This window comes from Coffea eugenioides, chromosome 1, assembly GCF_003713205.1.
Source record: "Coffea eugenioides isolate CCC68of chromosome 1, Ceug_1.0, whole genome shotgun sequence".
NCBI lineage: Eukaryota > Viridiplantae > Streptophyta > Magnoliopsida > Gentianales > Rubiaceae > Coffea > Coffea eugenioides.
The window spans coordinates 53588982-53609976 of record NC_040035.1 but is presented as its reverse complement, the minus strand read 5'-3'; the positions used below and the strand labels follow the sequence as shown (position 1 = coordinate 53609976).

General features: G+C 37.2%; 3 protein-coding genes and 1 non-coding gene across 6 annotated transcripts; 3 read left to right on the top strand and 1 right to left on the bottom strand.

Moving 5' to 3' along the window:
* Window positions 1-1686: 1686 nt before the first annotated feature.
* LOC113762046 (autophagy-related protein 8i) lies at window positions 1687-3322 on the bottom strand. The gene is made up of 5 exons (XM_027305294.1): window positions 3146-3322; window positions 2974-3029; window positions 2454-2506; window positions 2174-2292; window positions 1687-2075 (listed from the first exon to the last, which is right to left on the bottom strand). Exons 1-5 carry the CDS (start codon window positions 3192-3194, stop codon window positions 1978-1980), a joined length of 375 nt encoding a protein of 124 aa, XP_027161095.1. The 5' UTR covers window positions 3195-3322; the 3' UTR covers window positions 1687-1977.
* Window positions 3323-3421: 99 nt separating this feature from the next.
* Window positions 3422-3494, top strand: TRNAF-GAA. Its single transcript has one exon. It is a non-coding gene; the product is annotated as a tRNA-Phe (tRNA).
* A 1100-nt stretch (window positions 3495-4594) lies between these two features.
* On the top strand, window positions 4595-6200 carry LOC113751773 (iron-sulfur assembly protein IscA-like 1, mitochondrial). The gene is made up of 3 exons (XM_027295905.1): window positions 4595-4801; window positions 5751-5868; window positions 6161-6200. The coding sequence occupies exons 1-3, from the start codon at window positions 4642-4644 to the stop codon at window positions 6198-6200; spliced, it is 318 nt and encodes a 105-aa protein (XP_027151706.1). The 5' UTR covers window positions 4595-4641.
* A 1311-nt stretch (window positions 6201-7511) lies between these two features.
* Window positions 7512-20863, top strand: LOC113764492. Of its 3 annotated transcripts, none has more exons than XM_027308425.1 (21): window positions 7512-7883; window positions 7998-8335; window positions 8477-8594; window positions 8893-8975; window positions 10199-10416; window positions 10499-10628; window positions 11302-11384; window positions 11810-12022; window positions 12729-13082; window positions 13499-13670; window positions 13862-14050; window positions 14252-14461; window positions 14562-14654; window positions 15295-15509; window positions 15674-16249; window positions 16339-16419; window positions 16542-16624; window positions 18406-19311; window positions 19524-19677; window positions 19777-19928; window positions 20326-20863. In XM_027308425.1, the coding sequence occupies exons 1-20, from the start codon at window positions 7706-7708 to the stop codon at window positions 19841-19843; spliced, it is 4461 nt and encodes a 1486-aa protein (XP_027164226.1). In that variant the 5' UTR covers window positions 7512-7705; the 3' UTR covers window positions 19844-19928; window positions 20326-20863. The 3 variants fall into 3 exon arrangements, with proteins under 3 accessions (XP_027164226.1, XP_027164221.1, XP_027164212.1); XM_027308420.1 differs by having other exon boundaries at window positions 20323-20863; XM_027308411.1 differs by having other exon boundaries at window positions 20188-20863.
* Window positions 20864-20995: the final 132 nt, after the last annotated feature.

Here is a 20995-nt window from a genome sequence, read left to right as displayed (position 1 = left end):
CTCTGGAAAAACGATTGTGACACTGCAAACAGACATGCAAAGATGTTTTTGTGTGCGCACGTGCTTGAGTGACGTTAGTTTGCTTGGGTAACAAACAAACTTAGCGTTACGAGCAACAGCACCCAAGTTATCGATCCCCGAGTTTGCAGTTATCAATCCCCGAGTCTGCAAACTGGTAATTATGCCTGACAAGAGCAGGTTGGGTGAATTTTGGACGGATTAATGTTGGATTTTCATTTAAATAAATAAGTTACACCTAACCCGTCCAACTTTAGATTGGGTTAATCTTGGGTTGGATCATATTGGATTTTTTCAAACCCATGATTCAAATATGACCCAATATATTAAACAATAGATTTTGATACATAAACTCTCTCAAATATATTTTTATATACAAAAAAAAAAAATTCACACACATAAATATATTTTCACACACTAAAACACTTACAGATGCAAGCACACACTCACTTTTTGAGTTCTTTTGAAATATATTATTTTTACACATACAAACACACTAAAATACACACTAATATGCTCTCACAAATACACACACATACTAACTGTTTAAACTATTTGGACCCAATCACATTTTAAAGAAAGTTATAAACTGAAATTTTGAGCCATAAATGAATCTTGTAAATAAACTATAGTCTCTCATATTTGTAATGTAATTTGTTCAACGAAATTACTTATTTAACTCTAAATTATTATTTTATAGCATGTGTATAAAAATAAAAAAAATATATATGTGTGGGACAGGTCGGATAACGCGGATTTTTAATTATATGATCCTAGTTGAGGAATAGTAATTACTAACCACAAAAATCAATGTTTGGCTAATGAAATCCTACTAATTAATATAATCAAAGCTCCTATTCATCCATGCCAGGACTCGAACAACCTCAGCAATCGAAACAGAGCCTTGTATTTTAAGTGGACTCATCATCTTAAATATTTGTCATTAGCGGAGCATATTGGAAAGTTAAACAAGTTTTTGGCCAAAATGGAAAACAATAATGTAGAAACAAATAAATAAAGAAGCTCAGCATTTTGCTCAGAACCAAGCAATTGAAGCTACGTCACATAGTAAAAAAAATAAAAAAAACCTATGTCACATCATGTTTCAATGGGCTCATCCTCTGAACCACTCCAAATTACAATTCCTCAACGGGGCAGATCGAGTACCGCTTTAAATTAACTTGTTTTTTTGTTTTTTTTTTAATTTAAGTTGGATAATAAATACCCAAACCGTCCAAAATATTTTTGAATTTTTATTACCCAACGCAAAATTAACCCAAAACCCAACTTACCCAATCCAACCTCTCAAATTAGTGGGTGAGTTCGGTGGATTGTTGGATTTTAGGTATAATTGACAGCTCTACTGGTAATGCTGGGTAGTTCTGTTTTCTCTAGGGTAATTCTATTTGAGCATTTGGGGCCCAAAAAAAAATGGTGCTGTTTCAGAACTACCGCCCCTCTGCTTTAGCAAGTTACGAAGGTTACCACGTCGTTCATGACACAGTTGATGTTCAGGCTTAATGTAGATGTCAAGGTCTATTCCACTTTTTATATACTCACTTTGCAGTTTAGGCTTGTTTTAATTGCTAATCTTCCACTATACATGAGAAATTAAAATGTAAACCATGTTTTTGGGATGTCAGTACGTGCATATCATAACACGCAAGCTAAATCAACAGTCAGTCATGTGTGTCTACATACATACATACGTATATATATACACACACACACACAGATACTACATGTTTTAATTACCTAAGTTCATCCCTCAGGAGGAAGATAACAGAAATATATTCCTTAGTGTTACCACATACAAATGTACTACAAATGTACAACGTCCAACTTCTAGACACTTCACACCACAATAGACACCAGCAATTTGACACAAACAAGCGATTTACTGCAATTGGCAATCCAGAGTCCGAGCAAGTTATAGAGGGTCACTTGCCTTGCCTGCACTCACAAGTCACAACCAAAGGTTTTCTCACTGCTGTAGCACATATAAACAAATCCATCTTCATCCTTGTACGATTCATAAACAAACTGCATCAAACTTGCTGCAGATGACAGCCGATTACGGCAGCACCTCATTAGGAACGCAAACAAAACTTAAACAAGCAAGAAAGGAGCAAAAAAGATGTAACCAGGTCTTTACATGTTTGAGGCAAGGTGTTCTCGACAAATACAAAGAGAGCTTTCCCGGGAGCCAAATGGAGCCTCCCGCTAAGGACGTGAATGAACTGTCCCACAGACATGTCTCTAGGCACTAGGAATCTGTTGATGAAGGGAAAAGAGATCAAAGCTCAGTTGTCCAACAAACATGTTTCATAGTCTCTAGGAAATAGGAATGTGTTGGTGACTTGATGGAGGGGAAAAACGAACGAACATTCAAGAGGAAGCGAAAGAAGTGTTAAGAAACAAGTGAAACAACTTACTTCTTCTTCTCCATGTCGGGAAGATCAGTTTTGAGATACTTTTCCACGACCACCTTGATAACCATAAAATCAAAATGTAAAAGATGTTAGAACAGGAAAAGTGATGCTAGACACAGTTAAAATGCAGCATTGAATCAATTGAGCAGGAACAGGAAGGGAACTACAGAGGGGAGGGTTCAACAAAGGAAGAAATTGACATAAAGCTTGCGCGAAAATACAATTGTAACTTAGATAGCACTTGTTACTGTCATATTTGAGGATTAAAAGCATTTCCAGGTTAGGAATGTCAAAAAGGCCCAAGGCTTCACTGGTTTGCATCACAAGCATTGACAGGACGCAAAAGGCAGCATGTGGTACGCATATACAGCATAAATAAATAAATAGAAAGATCATCAGATTAAGAGCATTAAAAGGAAAGAAATGAATGACAAGAACATCAAAAAACACAACAGAAAGAGTAATACTACTACTACTACTACAACACAAGCAGGGCATCATGGGCACAACGACGATTGCATACAGGTAGTCGGTCGGGATACTTAGCGATCATCTCTTGCGATTCTGCGCACCTTTCCTCTGTCAAATTAGCACCAATCAAGCAAATAAACAATCAACATCAAAACCACCCAAAAAAATTTTGAAAATAATAATAATTATTTTTTTTGGAAAAGGGCAGGTACTAGGTATCGGACCAAAAGTGAATTGGTCTTTGAAGGAGATACTCGTGCCGCCTTTCCCCATCTGGATGATGATGATGATGATGGTCTCCCACACAAACACAATTCCCTTGACCTCTCTACCTGCAAAGTGCAAACTCGCAAACCCTTCCCAGAGCAGGCAAGCCCGAGCAACCTTAGGATGCCTCCGGAAGCAACCACCGCCAATCCCTATTAATTGCTCGCATGTGCTGTGGATTTTGTAATGCGGTCTTTTGTAATGTATAATATTTGAACGTTTCTATCAACACAGCGGGGATAGCTCAGTTGGGAGAGCGTCAGACTGAAGATCTGAAGGTCGCGTGTTCGATCCACGCTCACCGCATTGTACCATTTTGTACACATTTTTCCTTAATAAATATATAGTCGCCGCATTTGGTTTTTTTTTTTTTTGGTTATTTCCTGAGCACATTTTTTCAGCGCATGTTTATCTAACATGTAAAAAAGTGCTACAACATTACATTATAAAAAATTTTCAATCAAGCTGGATAGTCCATTTGTCATAGGATTATTGTCATAACCCATGTAATCTTTTTCCCATCCTATGCCTATCGAGGGTATCTTTATTCATTGGGTTCAACTTTTTTATATTGCTCTCCTTCCATCTCCATCTCTAGATTCTACAAGCGCAAAGTAAAATTTATGGCTCCGTTTGGATTAGTTGCTTTTGGGGTGTTTTTAAAAAAATTTGTTATAGCAGAGTTTTTAGATTAATTTTGAGATATTTTCAGAAAATATTTTGGAATATTTAAGAGTAGAAAAGTTTCTAGAATATATTTTGAGATATTTTTTAAACTTTTAAACTAATTTTTAAATTACCTTTTAGAGAACTTTTTAAAAATTTTTATTGTATTTGAAAAACACTCACATCCTATGTTTTTGTTAATTAGAATTTTCATTTTCTTAAGCTCTTCAAATATTTTTTTTTATTTGAAATTTGAAGCTGTTTGAGTTTCATTTCAATGAGGTACATTAAGTGCTAATTTCTGTCACACTCTTATCCGTGCATCATTTCTAGGATTTTCTTTTTTCTAAAGCCATTTTTTTTCCCTTTAACCACCTTTGAGAGAATTTTTGCAAAAAAAAAAAAAAAAATGTGTTGACAATTTTTTTTAGGGATAATTTCAGAAACCTCCCCTGAGGTTTCTGACAGTTTCACTCCCCTCCCCTGTGGTTTCTGAAATTACACAAACCTCTCCTGTCAGATGGTGAGGTCCCATTTCTTACATCATTGGTGCCAAAATGACTTAAATACCCTTATCATTTTGCTAATATTTCATGATTATCTGAAAACTATTAGTTAAGCTAGTTATAAACACAATTAATGTAATTAACCATAATTGGGAGTCCTAACAACCAATATAGAAAACGGTCTGTAGTGAAATGGCGCTAAACTTAGGCGCCATGATCTTGCTACTGTCAATCGTGTCGTGTCCAAATTGTTGGACGTTAAAGAGAGGGGTGTGGAGAAGATGGGTCCGGCTTCGGCCCTGAGAAAGCAAGTTCTCACCTTAACCGAAACCGCCGCTTCCAGAATACGACAGCTGTTGGAACAACAGCAGTGCTCATTTCTCAAGCTTGGCGTCAAAGCTCGCGGTTGCAACGGCTTATCTTACACCCTTAATTACGCAGGTTCCATTTCTCAAAATCAATCCCCCTCTCCCCGCCCCTCTTCAATTCTTTTTTAGATTGTACATTTTTTCCCCCAATTGCCGCATGTATTTTTTGCTTCAATTAAGATAAGTTTGTTAAATTTCCTCCCAAAATCTCTGGTAAAGTTATTTGTTCTGGCTTCATCTGTCGTAGATTTAAAACAAAAACTTTTTTCCCTTTATGCCGAGTAGACTGGAATGGATAGGTTAAGGTTTTTTTTTATCAGTATTTCTTGTTTGAAGCTTACAACAAGAGGGATTTCTGCTAGTGGGCTCTACTTGGCCTGGTTCTATCCTTTGCCCTTTTAGTGAAAACGTTAACTGAAAGGTTCGAATATGAAGATTTTTATTGGTTAATTTATTTTACGGTGATTAAATCCAGAAGATGATTCTTTTGTTGACTCCTCAGGCTGGTGACATTTTCGAATTGCCTGTATCTTGAAAATTTTAATCCTAGTCAACCCTAGGTTATTTGGCTAGATATTATATTGTTCCGTGCATTTGATGAACTTAAGGTGAGTGCTTGGAATCACAATCTGAGTAGAAACTTGGATGGTTAAGGGTCTTTTGTCCTCATCATACAACAGTTCATTTCTCACGCTTTCCAATTTCCCACCACTTTCACTATTTTTCTTTACCGCCATTCCCCTGTCCAAAATTTGGAAATAAAAAGAAAATGAACAGGAAAGGATTGTTCAACGACATTGTTGGACTTTTGTTTATCCATGTACTTTGTGTTCTTTCATTGATTTGCCTGTGTTGCAGGAATCCCACCTGATGAGAGTTGGTGCACTGCAATAACTGTTGGAGATAATAAATGATGTTGTAGGATTCAATGTAACCAGAAGACAATGGGCATTCCCTTTGTTTTGTTTCCATAATTTGGTTGATAGTTATTTGCCTGATGCGCAAATTTCTTAAATGTATAGATGAAAAAGAGAAGTTTGATGAGTTGGTTGAGGACAAGGGAGTTAAGATATTGGTTGATCCGAAGGCTCTAATGCATGTCATAGGAACCAAGATGGACTTTGTCGATGACAAACTGAGGTATGAAATTCTTTTCTATTAATGCTTAACTCAATTTCAGAAGCATCTTTGCAGTTATAACACAAATTTTGCTCTATACTTTTCATTGTAGCATTGTTTCTTGAAATGTGATGTTATCTTCCTTTGAACTACTCCAACTTCAGATAATGACTATGATTTAGAGGTTAGCCTCGAAGTTAACTTTGTTCCATGGTGGGGTGATGTTATTTCTCATTTCCTCATGTATAGTGGAACAGTTAACCTTTTTGTGCTGCATGCTAAAATCTCAAACATCTTTGTTTGGTATGATCAGGTCAGAGTTCATATTTATCAATCCAACTTGTAAAGGGTAGTGTGGCTGTGGAGAATCGTTCATGACCATGAGCAGGGAAGAAGCCACCAAAAGAAGTGTTAGTTCAGGGACGTAAAAATCAGAATGGATTCCCTGAATGCATGTATGCAAAAATCCATTAGGCATTGCAAAATTATTGGCAGCAATACATGGAGAGGAAACTGTGCCTATAAAGAAACAGAGCACTGACTTCAATAACTATCCGTCAAAATTCTGGAATTCACCTCTGCTGCTTGAACTGGCCATTTGTGCGTGTGTTTGTTGCTGCTGCAATTCACTTAACACCAAGCACTTCAGTTGCATCTCTTGCTGCTGCATTTTACCCTGATAAATAGCCTTCTGAATTGGCCGTTGCATATAGACGTTAGAACTAGCTGCAGAAAGAGCCGTTGCCTTCCATTTTGTTCACTACTGACGTTATGTGCTAGTCTGTTGATTGGTCTCACTTACACCCCCTCAAGTTTCATTCTTCTTAAATTCTCTCATTTTTCTTCACAATTGATTAGCTCTCTAACCCAAGATAATGAGAGCATTTGTGGTATACACTTGTTTCTCTCTCCAGCTACTAATTTTTTATTGTTTGTATTTTTAAATTGGGTCTATTTTGGCCTTGCCTATTTAGTTTTAGGGGAGGTTTGTGGAATTTCAGAAACCATATGGGAGGGGAGTGAAACTGTCAGAAACCTCAGGGGAGGTTTCGGAAATTATCCCTTTTTTTTAAGGCAGAACTTAAGATTTTCGTATGGATTGCATTTTTTTTATACAAAAAATGTTAATGCAACATATATTATGACGTGATGTATGTCCTATATAACAGGTAGTAGCAAAATATGTTTAACAAAGTTTGTGAAAATTTTTTCCATACAGTGTTAAATAATTCCTGAGCATACTTTTATTTTTCATTTTTTTATTTTTGATTCAAGAAAAATGCTAAAACTTAGAATGAGAGGTTTTTCTTTTGTGGTGGGGGCCGGGGGAGAGAGGACGGGTTGAGAGCGACAAAGGTTCTGAATTTTGCAATTAAATGGACGTGTGCGAATGGAGTGTGAGAAAATATGACTGAAATAAAATAAATTAGAGGTCTAAAATTGAGAAGATTAGTGGTGAAATAGCGATACTTTCATTTCATAGTAATGGGCTGGTAAAGTACAGGCGGCCCGAGGGTTGGGTATCAAATGAGGATTCTTGTGGGTTTTTTTGGGGTAGGGGCAAAGATGGGCCGAGTGTTTAGAAGAGAAGTGAGGACGATTGCACCGGGGCCGCCATTGACGGGCCATACAGAGGTGTTGCACCCAGAAAAGAAGGTTTGAGTTTGAAGGGAGCTGTCTAGTTTGAGCCGTAGCGGCGGCCGTCGTGGTGGCGGTGGTGCCTTTTTGATAGTTGTATATAGGAGGACTCTAATGGAGACTGTCTAGACGTATTACATACTACGCTACCTTGAGTGATTCGCCTAAGGACTAAAAGGAAGGAAGTTGACAGCCGGCAAAGTTTAATGCTCCACTTAGAATGGATGAAACAATCATGGAAGTGGAGGTTGCGGAGAAGCGGCAATGTACAAGTACTAGCAGTAGTTGGCAGCTCAAAAGGGGTCCCTATTTGGGAGAAGTCTCGGCCCTCTGTTTTCTCCACCTTCCCTCCACCAACGCCGCCCACCTTTCTCCTCCTCTTCCTTTACTTTTAGCTGGTAAACGCTCTTCTCTTTTCTTTCTTTTTTGTTTTTTTCATCTGTTACTCGTACCTAAATCTGTTTTGTCCGCCAATCCCTCCCCCCAACCCCCCCCAAAAAAAAAAAACACAGGTACTGGTTCCGAAATCCTTGTTTATGACTTGTCCTCTGCACACATCCTTGCATCTTTCCAAGTCTTCGACGGCACTCGCGTCCACGGTATAACTTTGGACCCCCACCACAACCCCAATCACTCCCATGATGCTTTCTTCAACCTTGCTGTCTATGGGGAGAGAAGAGTCAAATTCTACAGCTTGCAAATCACCAATGCCCGACTTCCTCAACTACATAAACAACCTCCTCCTCGTCCTCCTGCTGCTGCTGCTTCTTCTTGTCATCTGCAACCAACTCTCCTTCATTCCCTCCCTAAATTCGCCCACTGGGTTCTCGATGTTTGCTTCTTGAACAAGGTCTCTCTCTCTCTCTCTCTAATATCCTAACTCCCTTTTACTACCCTTCATATTTGTTTTCCACGTTTTTTTTTTCATATCGGGAAAAGACTGATCAACTCTCTTTCCTTCTCTTTTATTATTCTCTTCCTCCCTCAATAGAATGCTGCTACTTCCTCAAATCAAGGGGGCTATTGGCTTGCCATTGGTTGCACTGACAACTCTGTATGGTTTTGGGACATTTTCGCCTACACTCTTGTTTCCCAAGTTACGTGCCCAGGTTGGTTCCTTTCCCCCCCCCCCCCCCCCCAACAAAGAACCCACCCACCCACCCACAAACAACAACCAAAAAAAAAAAACCGTTTCTAGTAAAAGAGTTACAGCTGCCAAAATTCTTCTGCAGCTCAACAATTGCTTCAGCTTTCTAAAAGCATTTTATGTGTTACAAAGATTTAGAATCCACTGAGAAAATTACCCTTTCTTTCTTTCTTTTCTTTTCTTTTAAAAAAAAAAAAAACTCTATATGACCCTTCACACTGTATACTGTCTAAATAAAATGTCATTCTTTTTGCTTTTAGATAGATGTTTGTTGTACTCAATGCGGATGTGGGGCAGTGATGTTGAATCTTTGCGTGTTGCTTCTGGTACCATTTATAACGAGGTAGATGAATTTTCCTATATATCGTGCCTCTTGCTTAACATGAGAGTGCATTTCGCCATTGAATAAATAATTGTATCTTTTGTGAATGTTTACATTTGGGTACATGAGGAAGTAACTATGCATGTTGCAGTGCAAAATTTAAATAAATTGACATGATGGTAATGAGGAAGTAATTATGCGGGTTGCGATGTGGTAATCCAATTATTCCACAACCTTTTTCAGAAACTTACTAGTTCTCAATTTCACTTTTTTCAAGAATTTTCCTGTGACAGGAACGTGAACCTACTAAACAAACAAGAGCTGCTGGTATATATGTCCAATGTGGTTGTGGGAACACACCCAGTTAATTGCATTTTGATGTTTTGTAGGCAGTTTAGGTAATCATGAATCTCATTAAGCGTTTTAACGTCAAAATATGGAGTGTTTAATAATGGAGACTAGGTTCATTTGGTCAAATTTGTCTTGGAATCATACATTCCTCTGTTAGCATGATTCTGACAAAATATGTGCTTTGGCAATCAGGGAATGCTATTAATGGTTTTGCTGTCTTTGCTCCTATGCTTCTCTACGATGTTGCTACTGTGTAACTGATTTCATTTCATAGTGTCTTTCATCCTTTCCTTGTTTATGGACTTGTATGAGTTGAGTATGCACTTCTACCTTGTTATCTGTGCTTGGTTTTCATCCGTTTTTCCCTTGTCCATCACCATCTTTTTCCTTACCGCAATGGAAATGGAATTAAATATTGAATCACCAGTTCTGGAGGACTCTCGGGCCTCTTGGTTGCTAATTTTATGGGGTATAAAGAAGCATTACGTGGTCAATCATAGATACCATATGGGACTGATGACTATTGTTGACGAATTTGAAACTAGACTTCTTCCATTCATAGCACATTAAGTAGATTGATATGTGTGAGCACTAGTCAACTATTAATGCTGTTTTGCTGTATATAGTTTTATTTTCACCCTTTTGAAGAATAGAACAACCTATTGAATTATTTTTTTCCTTGAGGATGACCTTATGTTGTTCACTGCGTTAAACAGTTTGTGATTTCTTATTGAAGCATTCTCTTACTATTGTACAACTGTAACTATGGTTCTTCTACTTGTGTTAGCATCAATCTTCAACAACACTTGCAGCATTGCCTCATTTTTAAGTCTTAATTCCTCTGTTCTTGAATGTTCAGTTTCATGAATCTGAGAATTGTTGGGTTCTGGCAGATTATTGTGTGGAAGTTGGACTTTCAGAATCATTCTCCAGTTGTAAGTAGTCCTGCAGAAGACCAGACACATTCTGTGATGGACAAGGGTGTCCAGATTTGTGGTCAGCTATATCAAGCTGTTAATATATGCAGACTGACTGGGCATGAAGGTTCAATTTTTCGCATTGCTTGGCTGCCTGGTGGATCAAAATTGTTGTCTGTCTCAGATGATCGTAGGTAAAAAGTCTTCTTGAAGTTCATCTTATTTAATGGAACAAATTTCAATTGAGTCAAAATTCAAAGTTTTTATCTGTTGCAGTGCTCGTGTTTGGTTAGTTAATGACAGAGGAGATGGTTTCTGTGGTGCTCAGGAAGTTGCAGATTATTTTGTTGGTCTTGTCTTATTTGGTCACAGTGCTCGAGTGTGGGACTGCTGTATATTCGACAATGTAAGGAAGAAAGATGGGAATGTTCCCTCTAGGACTTTTGCTCTCATGTTTATTTTATGTAAAGGTTTGCATCAGATTAGCTTGAGTTAGCACATCTTTTTTTTGTACTGTCATGCTTATACTGTTTCCCGTGATGCAATATATATTGAGCATGTTGTCAGAATTATGATTTAGTGACCTAAAAAGAAAAACATTTTTTATTGAACACAAGCTTATTGGAGAACCAATTTTAGCATGTTAAACTGAAAGAGAATGACAGAGATGCTGTATTTTTTTCCCTTTTTCTCTGTAGTTAGACTTCATCTGCTACCTTTATCTAGAATAATATAATATGGATTTTTCTTGTTCATGTATAATTGAAGTACGGTTCAATACCTTCAATTTGTAGAAGATGACTGAGCTTATTGGAAGCACCTCTATCGAGATGCATTTCTTATCATCATTGGGTTATCTGGTGCCATGTGATGCTTAACATGCATTTTGCATATCCTTCTATTTTCTACTGTATGCTATTGCACCAATCTACTTTTGTTGCTTCTCCTTTTATGAAGGATGCTGATGCATTGCTTTCTATCTCGAATACGTTCATAAATATCCTAGTACATTCATTTGAAGTGAGGATTTTGCAGGTATCAGCTCTGATATCCTTTCCTTTTGGTTAAATTTCATTCAGTTGATTGTCACTGCTGGTGAGGATTGTACATGTCGTGTCTGGGGACCGGATGGTATACAACTTAAAGTAATCAAGGAACACATGTAAGTTGCTATACTATTTTCTAGATCCATATGTTATTAGTTCGACATTTGATCATCCCTTTTCCGTGTATTAAGGACAGACTCTGGTATTAGGAATTGGACTAGGTACAGCTCAACCTTACTGCTTCTTGCAGTTCTAGAAGCAGCATGTATAAGTTTTTCTTTTTGCCTACGCTGTTTGGAAATCAGCAATCTTGATTCTGATTGCTTTGGTTTTCCAGCCCAATCTCAAAAAATAATAAAAAAAAAAGGATGAAAAGGAAAATAAAAGTCGAGGTATTCTTGAATTTGTTCTACTGTAGCTGTTAAGGTCACATTTATATGAAATATGAAGAGTTTTGTTTGTTATTGTGTTTGATTTGGTGAATATAGAATTTCAAATAACTATATAACTGAATTTTGTTGCTATAATCTTTACTTTTTAGTGGAAGAGGAGTGTGGCGATGCTTGTATGATCCAATCTCTTCACTTATTATTACTGCCGGATTTGATTCTTCATTAAAGGTTTATCAGATGCATGCATCTTCTTCTGAGAGTCCAAAGGGACGCACCTGTTGCCGAGAAGATTTCATTGACAGAAAGGAGCTCTTTTCTTTTCTTGTTCCCAACTCTTCAGGACATATTGGTCTTATGGACAGGTATGTTTAATATTTCAGTATCATTGCGCAGCTGGAGAACTAAAGCCATGGTGCAAGAAAAACTATGAAAATCTTACTCATTAAGGATGTAGCACATTGGACGAGATTTTGCACACACTATGATAAATAATTGTCCTAATGGACGGGTTTATATGGAATTAATTGACTTCTGATGATCCTGTTGGCACTATATTGGGGACAAAGCAGTTTACTTGTTTGTGTACCTTTTTTTTTTATTCAGAGAACTGTAATTATTTTTTATTGCTGGTAGTAGGTAAATTAAAAAATATTCTCATCTTTCAGAAAGGAGGACCAAAGATTGAAGTCAGAAAAATGTTTTTCTTCTAAGTTTCTAACATATAAATTGAGATGTTGATTTCCTAGAGATGTGGGCTGAGAGCTTCATTCAGAGAAATTGAAAACTAGATCTGCTCATGGGTTGTTCTGTCTTTTGCATTTAGTTTTGGGGATTAGTGAGCAGTTCAGATATTTCTACTTAGTCTTGGTATGCTTGCTAAACTTGGATCCCCTAATTTCCAAGCATGTAGAGTATATAGAATTTGTGTTTGTTCTACGAACAGGCACATGTTTGTCCATTCTGCTGCTGGAATATCATTGAGCTTACCTGATTCTTAATTTCCGTCTTTTGTAAGCATGTTATAACCTAATGTATCATTTATACTCTAATTTTTTTTTCTTTGTGCAGCAAAAGTGAATATGTGCGTTGTTTGCATTTCTCTCGTGAAGACTCCCTTTATGTTGCCACTAACAATGGTTATTTGCATCATATACTATTTAATACTGGGGAGGTAAAATGGACTGAACTTGTCAGTGGCGATGAGGGGGCACCAATAATATGTATGGACTTGTTATCCAATAGGTCCAGCCTTCATGGTGGTGTTGAAGATTGGGTTGCTGTAGGAAATGGTAAAGGAAGCATGAGGATTGTTCATGTTGTTGGTGATATCAGGAGTCCCAAAGTTGAGCATACTTTTGTTTGGTCTGCCGAGATAGAGAGACAACTCTTGGGAACTTATTGGTGCAAATCATTAGGCTTCAGGTAGTGTCCTATTATAGAATTTGTGGTACTTTGAATTGGTATTTTGTTGGCCATTGTAAGCTTTAGAAACTTTTGCAAGCCTCCAATGCAATTTTTTTAGTTTTTTTATTTTCATAGAGATTGATCTATTTGAACCCGTTGATCCAAGCATTAACTTGGGTTCAATTATTTTCACTTTTCTCTCCCTCCCTCCCCTATTCTTGGTTGGATTCGATTATTGTCTCATCAGTTTATATCTTGTACATCTTTTGAAACATTCAAAAGAAACATGAATTACCTTGCAAATAAATGTGAATATCTTATAGTTATCTTGTTTATCTTGCTTATCCTGATAGATTGGCATAGCTGATAGGTGTTTCTATATCTCCAAAACATTGGCATGAGTGATATGTGCTTCTCTTTATTTGTTTGTCTAGGTTCATCTTCACTGCTGATCCCAGTGGAACATTAAAGCTATGGAGGCTCTGTGATAGCTTCTCCTCAATCTCTCACAGCATTAAAAGAACTGAGAATGCGTGCTTAATAGCAACATACATTTCATGCTTTTGTTCACGGATAATGTGTCTGGATGCCTCTTCTGAGGATGAGGTTAGTAGATTATTTCCTCTCACTGATTGCTGGTATTGATGTTGTTTCTAGATGCGAAAACATGGACTTTGCACTTGATCATAGTTTGTTGATGCCTTCTAAAACACCAGAATGATGTATTCACGCCATGTTTGTCAATTCTTTGGCCATTTTTTAACGAAATTTCCTTGGCGTTCTTGTGATTTTTACAGGTGCTAGTTTGTGGGGACATCCGTGGTAATATCTTATTATATCCTTTATCGAAGAGCACATTATTTGGCCCATCTGTTTCTTCAGAAGCAAAAAAATCGCCCATGAGTTACTTCAAAGGAGCTCATGGAATATCAACTGTGTGCAGCATCTCAATTACTACTAATTCTGGCCAAGTTGATATTTGTACGGTATGATTTAAATCTGATGGTGATGGATCTATCTAGTCTAACTGTTACAGGACTTTGACTTAATCCTGATCATATATGTTCCTACAGTTACTATAATTAGATGGATGTAACTGGAATTCCTTATGAAACTTAAGCAAGGGCCTTCTAACGAATAATATAAAGGAGCAATGACGAATTCATTTTCTATTTCATTTTTTTTAGACTGGACAAGATGGGTGCATATGCTACTTGGAATACGACAAAACTTTCCTTGGTTTGGAATTTATAGGGATGAAATCACTGAAAGAATTAAGTGCAGTCCGATCTGTCTCCAAGAGTGGTAATTCTAATCATCATCTGGAGGGGGAGGACTATGCAATAGGTTTTGCATCATCAGATTTTATTATATGGAACTTAACAGCTCAGACAAAGGTGCTCTTTTTTTTGCAGCCTTTCCAAGTTCATTTGCTTTTTCTCTTTCCGCATCCCCCTTCTCTATCTTGCTCTCTGTTTGCTCAATTCCTGTTTGCAGGTTGTAAAAGTTGCATGTGGGGGATGGCGCCGTCCTCATTCATATTATATTGGTGACATTCCCGAGACAAACAATTGCTTTGCATTTGTAAAGGTATGCTTGTACATTGGATTGCCATTTTCTTTCTTTTTCTTTTTTTTTTTTTTTTACTTTGTCAGCAATTTATTCTAGTTTGCTACAGATTATTTAAAATATCTTTTTCGAGAGATACCCTCTCTTAGTTTCCGTCCAAGTGCCAGGCACCAATACTGACATTTACCAATCAATCATCACCCACTTAAATTGGTTGGACCTTTTCTAACTGTCATCACTCATTTAAATGCATTTAGCAATTTGATGTCTGAGAGTTCTTCCAGCTTTTTGAAAGTTAGGATTGGACTTGTGAGGAATTTAAATATGTTTGACAGAGTAAATTACTGTTGTGAAGCTGGAGGGGCTTCCCTTAGAGGAACAAAAACCTGTTGATTTTTAAGGAGTCTGTTTTTAAGCACCGAAGGTTCTCTGAATAACTAATAGTGCTCAAGTCAATAAAGAATGCTATGGAAACTCTATGTTGCGATTTTGTTTGTAGTGCTTGTTATCTTGTCAAAATACTTTTGTTGTTTATGCTATCATGTTGGGACCTCATATTCTTCACAAATCCTTTGCCTGTATGTTTGTGTGTCACATAAATGCTTGTCTGTCTGTATTGTTCAAGTCACGGAAACCCCATGTCTCACCTTCTGTGTTGCAGAATGATATGATCTGTATACATAGACACTGGGTGCCTCAGAATGAGAGTGAATTGTATCCTCGAAATCTGCATTTACAGTTTCATGGGAGGGAAATACATTCTGTGTGCTTTATTGCTGGAGAGTCAGATTATGGGTCAGATATAAGGAGCGGAATGTTATCCACAACTGATTGGATTGCTACCGGTTGCGAAGATGGAACTGTGCGATTGACTAGGTAAATTTTTAGTGCTATGGGTTTTAGACCTGTGTTTTATGTGGGTTTTATAATTGAAGAACTTGAACATGAGGGAAAAAAAATTGAACAGTTTCATTGGTAAAAGGATGGGATATATGCTTTGTATCTTAGTATATGTTAATACACATGCATATATGTCCCAGGTATGAGCCAGGTTTCAAGAATTGGTCAACTTCAAAACTGCTCGGTGAACATGTTGGTGGATCAGCTGTGAGGTCACTATGTTGCGTCTCAAGGACGCATAAAATTTTGCTTGATTTGACTAACATGCCTATTAAGGAACTTAGGCTAGATGAGGCAGTAGAAGATCCAGAAGATCCATGTTTATTAATTTCAGTTGGTGCAAAAAGAGTTCTAACAGTTTGGAAACGAAAATCTAGGACAAGAAACAAGAGAGAAGCCTTGTGTGGCGAGCCAGAAAATAGAGATGAGAATGGATTGCATGGTTCATCACCATCTGCAATATCATCTCTTTCATTTCATTGGCTTTCCACTGATATGCCAACAAAAGATAGAAATCATGAAAGAAAGCAAAACATAGAAAATGTTAAAGAATCTACTCGAAATGCTTGTATTACAAGCAAAATTGCAACATCTGGTGCATTGAACTTTTATAATCATGGGAAGAGGGCTTCAGTAGGTGGCATTGGAGATAAATCTGAGGATGATTGGAGGTACCTTGCAGTTACAGCATTTCTTGTTAAAGTTGCTGACTCCAGGTTAGTTGGCTCAGAAGTTGTATCTTAACTAGAACTTTCATTTCTTATTGAGGAGTATGGTTGTATTTCTCTTTTTTGTAATGTTTCAGGATTTCTGTCTGTTTCGTCGTGGTGGCTTCTTCAGATGCCACAGTTACGTTACGAGCTCTATTATTACCTTGTCGAATTTGGTATGGTCTGTTGTTCAACTATTAACGCACAATGCACTAGTTTTGGCAGTTAGTTATTGCTCTGGGGAAAATGTAACAGTGCTCATGACCTGGCAGTTCTTTCTTGCGAATGGTCATTGCAGGTTCGACGTTGTTATACTAAGTACCTTGTCACCAGTTTTAGCTTTGCAGCACATCATAGTCTCTAAAAATCTGCCATTTGATGGTTAGTCAACCACTTGGACTTGTCATGCTGATCTCAACTGCTTTTAAGAAATTTGAATGTGGATTTTTGAGTTTTATGCAAAGGATTTCAACTTGCAATTTTGTATAAGAGAAGTTGTAGATTTGGGTAGAAGTATTATGGCAAGGAAGATTTCCTTTCTTTTCAACATACATTATGTTAGAGATAAAAGAGATTTGAGGTTCAGCATATGTAATCTACTATTTCTTTCATTGTTGTTGTTGGCATGTTTCTAGATTTGATGATGTCCTGAAACATGTGCTACTAGATCTGCTAATGATTTTTCTGTATAATTTCTGCTGGTGTTACTAATCAGCTTTAATCACTTTTATCCTCAAGAAATTCAGTGAAATGTTATCTCAAAGTCTTTGTTTTACTTATTGGAAATAGTTAATAGTTTTTAAGTTATTTTAAACGGAAACTTCATTTTATGTGTTTCAAGTCCTCCTGAATTTCTAGTGGCTAACGATATTTTAGGTGATTTTGTCATGTTCGAAATTTTTCTTATTTTAGAATTTTCACTGCTTAGTCGCTGGATCTTATCATAAGTAAGAGATAAATCCTAGTCAAGGTTGGAAAATTTTTGAGTCTATGAATAATGTACTTCTGTTCAAAAGGAGAGCATATATCAGTTTAATGACATTTGCAGCAGACTTTTAGAGTGGTCTTGAGATTTATGGTGATGCAATGTTCTCCTGGCTGTGATGCCTAAAGGTTTTCAAAATGATTAATGAATTCCTTATTCGTTCTTATTATTTCTCTCAAGCTGAGCGTAGTTTCATGATTTGTCGGCCTTTGATTACCTTATAGTTGCAATTATCTGCCTGTTGTTATCATGCTTAACAGTCCATTCTCCGTGTCTCTTTGCTTACCATCTTCTTTTTGCTGTGTCAGAGTGCTCCTTGTTAGTTAACAATGTTGTGATGGATCTAGGTCTGCAAATGTCATAATAAAGTTTTCCCCCTTAGTCTAGTCATACAAATTACAGATTTGTTATATTTATTAATGAATGCTAATTTTTTGAAGGAATTGACTGACGATTCTACTGTCCTTCATAAAATCTAATGCTACCAACTGCTGAATCTACTTCCTCAGGATCATATGCTGTCAGAACTATTGCACTGTCACATAGTGAACTATGAACTAATTTTGGCCCATCTTAGTTGGAGAAAACGATTATTACATCTTATACTCTGCTTCTGTTAACACCTCCTTGTAGTCTCTTTTGGCTGACATCATCTTATCCCAGAATGCCTTGTTTCTTATTTTTATTGTTGGTTGTACTTGAAGTATAGCATGGTTCAGATGGTTTCTGTTAACATTAAGTGCTCTTTTACGGAATGCAATTGAGAAGATGAACTCGTTATGCTTTTTGTTCAATTTTACTATAAATTGTTCTTGCATGAACAGAAGCCATTACATTATCTTTGTAATAATAAATTTTGTATGTTGTCATATTCAAATTTTTTTTGGCTATGCTATCATACTAGAAAATGCTATCAAGCTCTGACTCATGCTATTATACAACTTGAGGTACTTGTGGCTAGAACTTGATATGTGAGTTCAAAAGTTATCATCATACCTTTATTATGTCATGTTTTTCTGACTTTTCCTTCTTCTTTGACCTATATGTGAGTATGTGTGTTTGTTTGTTTCTTTTCTTTTCTTTTTTTCATTTTCCTTACAATGCCTACAGTGGACTGTTGTTTCTTGTGTGGCTTTGGCTGTTTCAATGATTTGTTCTTGCACTTTTTCTTCTGCAGACAACCGTTTCATTGGAAGTCTGTATATGGTAATAAGTGGATCTACTGATGGAAGTATCGCCTTCTGGGATTTGACTAAAGATGTTGAAGATTTTATGCACCAGGTATCATCCCTGCAAATAAAAGACTACATTGATTGCCAGAGAAGGCCACGCACTGGTAGAGGAAGCCAAGGTGGACGATGGTGGCGGGGCTTAGGCAGTCATGTTTTGAAGAAGAAACCTGGTGATGAGCACATTTTGGGAAGTCGGATTCAAAAGGGGAAGAATGACAATGGTTCTCTCTCTGTTAGAACTACAGAAAAGTCCGAGGAAAACATGGGAAATGATGCTGAATATGGAACATCTGAAATGCCCTATTCCGAACAACATACACGTGCTCGGATTCAAAAGGGGAAGAATGACAATGGTTCTCTCTCTGTTAGAACTACAGAAAAATCTGAGGAAAACATGGAAAATGATGCTGTATATGGAACATCTGAAATGCCCTATTCCGAACAACATACACGTGCTCACTTTCAAGTTAGGGATTGTGCTTTTGTTTCAGAAGAAAAAAATTTTGACTCACCGAGAGGAATACGTAAAGTATTGCCACTACATGTTTTGTATAATGCTCATCAATCTGGGGTCAATTGTCTCTATGTTTCAAATAAAAAAAGTATGGGAATTTCTGGAAATAGATATACGTACTATGTTTTGAGTGGGGGTGATGACCAAGCACTTAATTGTGTTGTATTTGATTTGACATTAAAAACCAAGTCCGAGACTTGTCAGGATTCGTATGAGACACAGAGCAGCACTCTGCCAGAGATTGTCGAATACTGCAACACTTGTCAAATTCAGAACTCTTTGATCAGATTTCTTTCAGTTGAAAAAATTGAGTCTGCTCACTGCTCTGCTGTGAAAGGTATGTGCACATTATTCTTGTTTGCTTTCTGACTGAAGAGGAGACAACAGTATTCTTTGTGGCAGAACTTTATTTCATGCTGCAGTAGAGCATCCATTTGTGCAGATTGGCAGAATGTTGGTGGGCACAAAAAAAAAAAAGTGCTGCATAACATTCTTTACTAGTGTATAATAAGTCTGCTTGGAAGTTGTTCAATAAGCAATTTTGTGCAGGTGTTTGGACAGATGGAATTTGGGTGTTTTCCACTGGTCTTGATCAGCGCGTCAGGTGTTGGATTCTTGACCAGCATTTTAAATTAGTTGAACATGGTCATATAATTGTAAGTGTGCCAGAGCCTGAGGCTATTGATGCCCAAGCCTGTGGCAGGTGAATGAAATATCTCTGGCGATTTCTTTGGCAATCTTGATATTTTGAACCATGGTGCTGCTATCTGTCATTTGGTGCTTATCATGTTCTATTTATCAGGAACTACTATCAAATTACAGTAGCTGGGAGAGGGATGCAAATGGTTGAGTTCTTTGCCTCTTCTTGACACAGATGGTGTGTTTCACATGTAATTACTAATGACTGCCATGCCTTTGAACCACAAGTTGCGGGGATAATTGGAGGCAATACTTGTAAGTAACATATTAGCTCGTCAAACATATTGCCATTTCTGGATGAAACTTTTCTGATCTTATAAATGTAGAGTGCAAGGCAAAATAAGATTCAAGATAGAAACTTTTGCTTATTGTGATAACCATGAAGAACTCACTAAGACATTGAGGGAATAACAGTTTTTTATTGGTGTTTCTTCTTATTTGAGCTGTGTATATAATATGCATATCGACCGGTGCCCCAGCAATTCCTAATTTAATCAACTAATAATGCTACCAGGTGCAACAGAGTCCACAATCACAGGAAAAGGAAAACTCAGCAGCAATGCTGTTATTCTGCTAGAGCAACTTCCAAGAGTAGATTGAGTTGAGTGTCGGTTTGCTTTCAAATAACATTTTGTTTCTGACAATGCAGCAGACCACCTCGAAAAGTTACGCAGAAGAGCACGAAATAATAGTCTGCAGTTGGATAGACGCATTGGTGACCGTATGTATTGATGTTTCTAGGAGTTGACAGATGATGCTAGTCAAGGTTTTACGAATCGAAATTCAAGATTGAGGAGGTCCTCGAGAAGATGACGAGATCTGTTTGTTTGTTTTTCCCCCTAAACCCTAAAAAAAATTGAGTAGGAGAGAATATTACAACAGTATGTTCTCTGCTTTTGTATTTATCATAACATCATAGTATATGATGTTGATGTATTGGCCCGCACATCTACTATCAAAGGGGGAGTTACTCGGATGAACAGAAGTCGTCGTGTGGCACAAGGATTGCCTATTGTGTGTGGTATGTGGAAACTGTCATCGACTACAGCAGGTTATGTTAAGACAGGATTGAATCCTCGTTTCATTCACTGCGTAACTTATGCTGCTAGCCACTGATTTAATGAATTGAATTCTACGCTCAAAACGCCCCATTTGCAGAAATTTTTTAGAATTCATCATCATTTTGGAAATTTCTCGGTTTTATATTCACATTTGTGCAGCAGTGAGACTGTCCATTTTGAGCATCAGTATGGAATCGGTCGGTTTCTTAACGTGACCTGAAATTTTAAGTAGCTGAAGCCTGAATTATAATAACAAAGGTT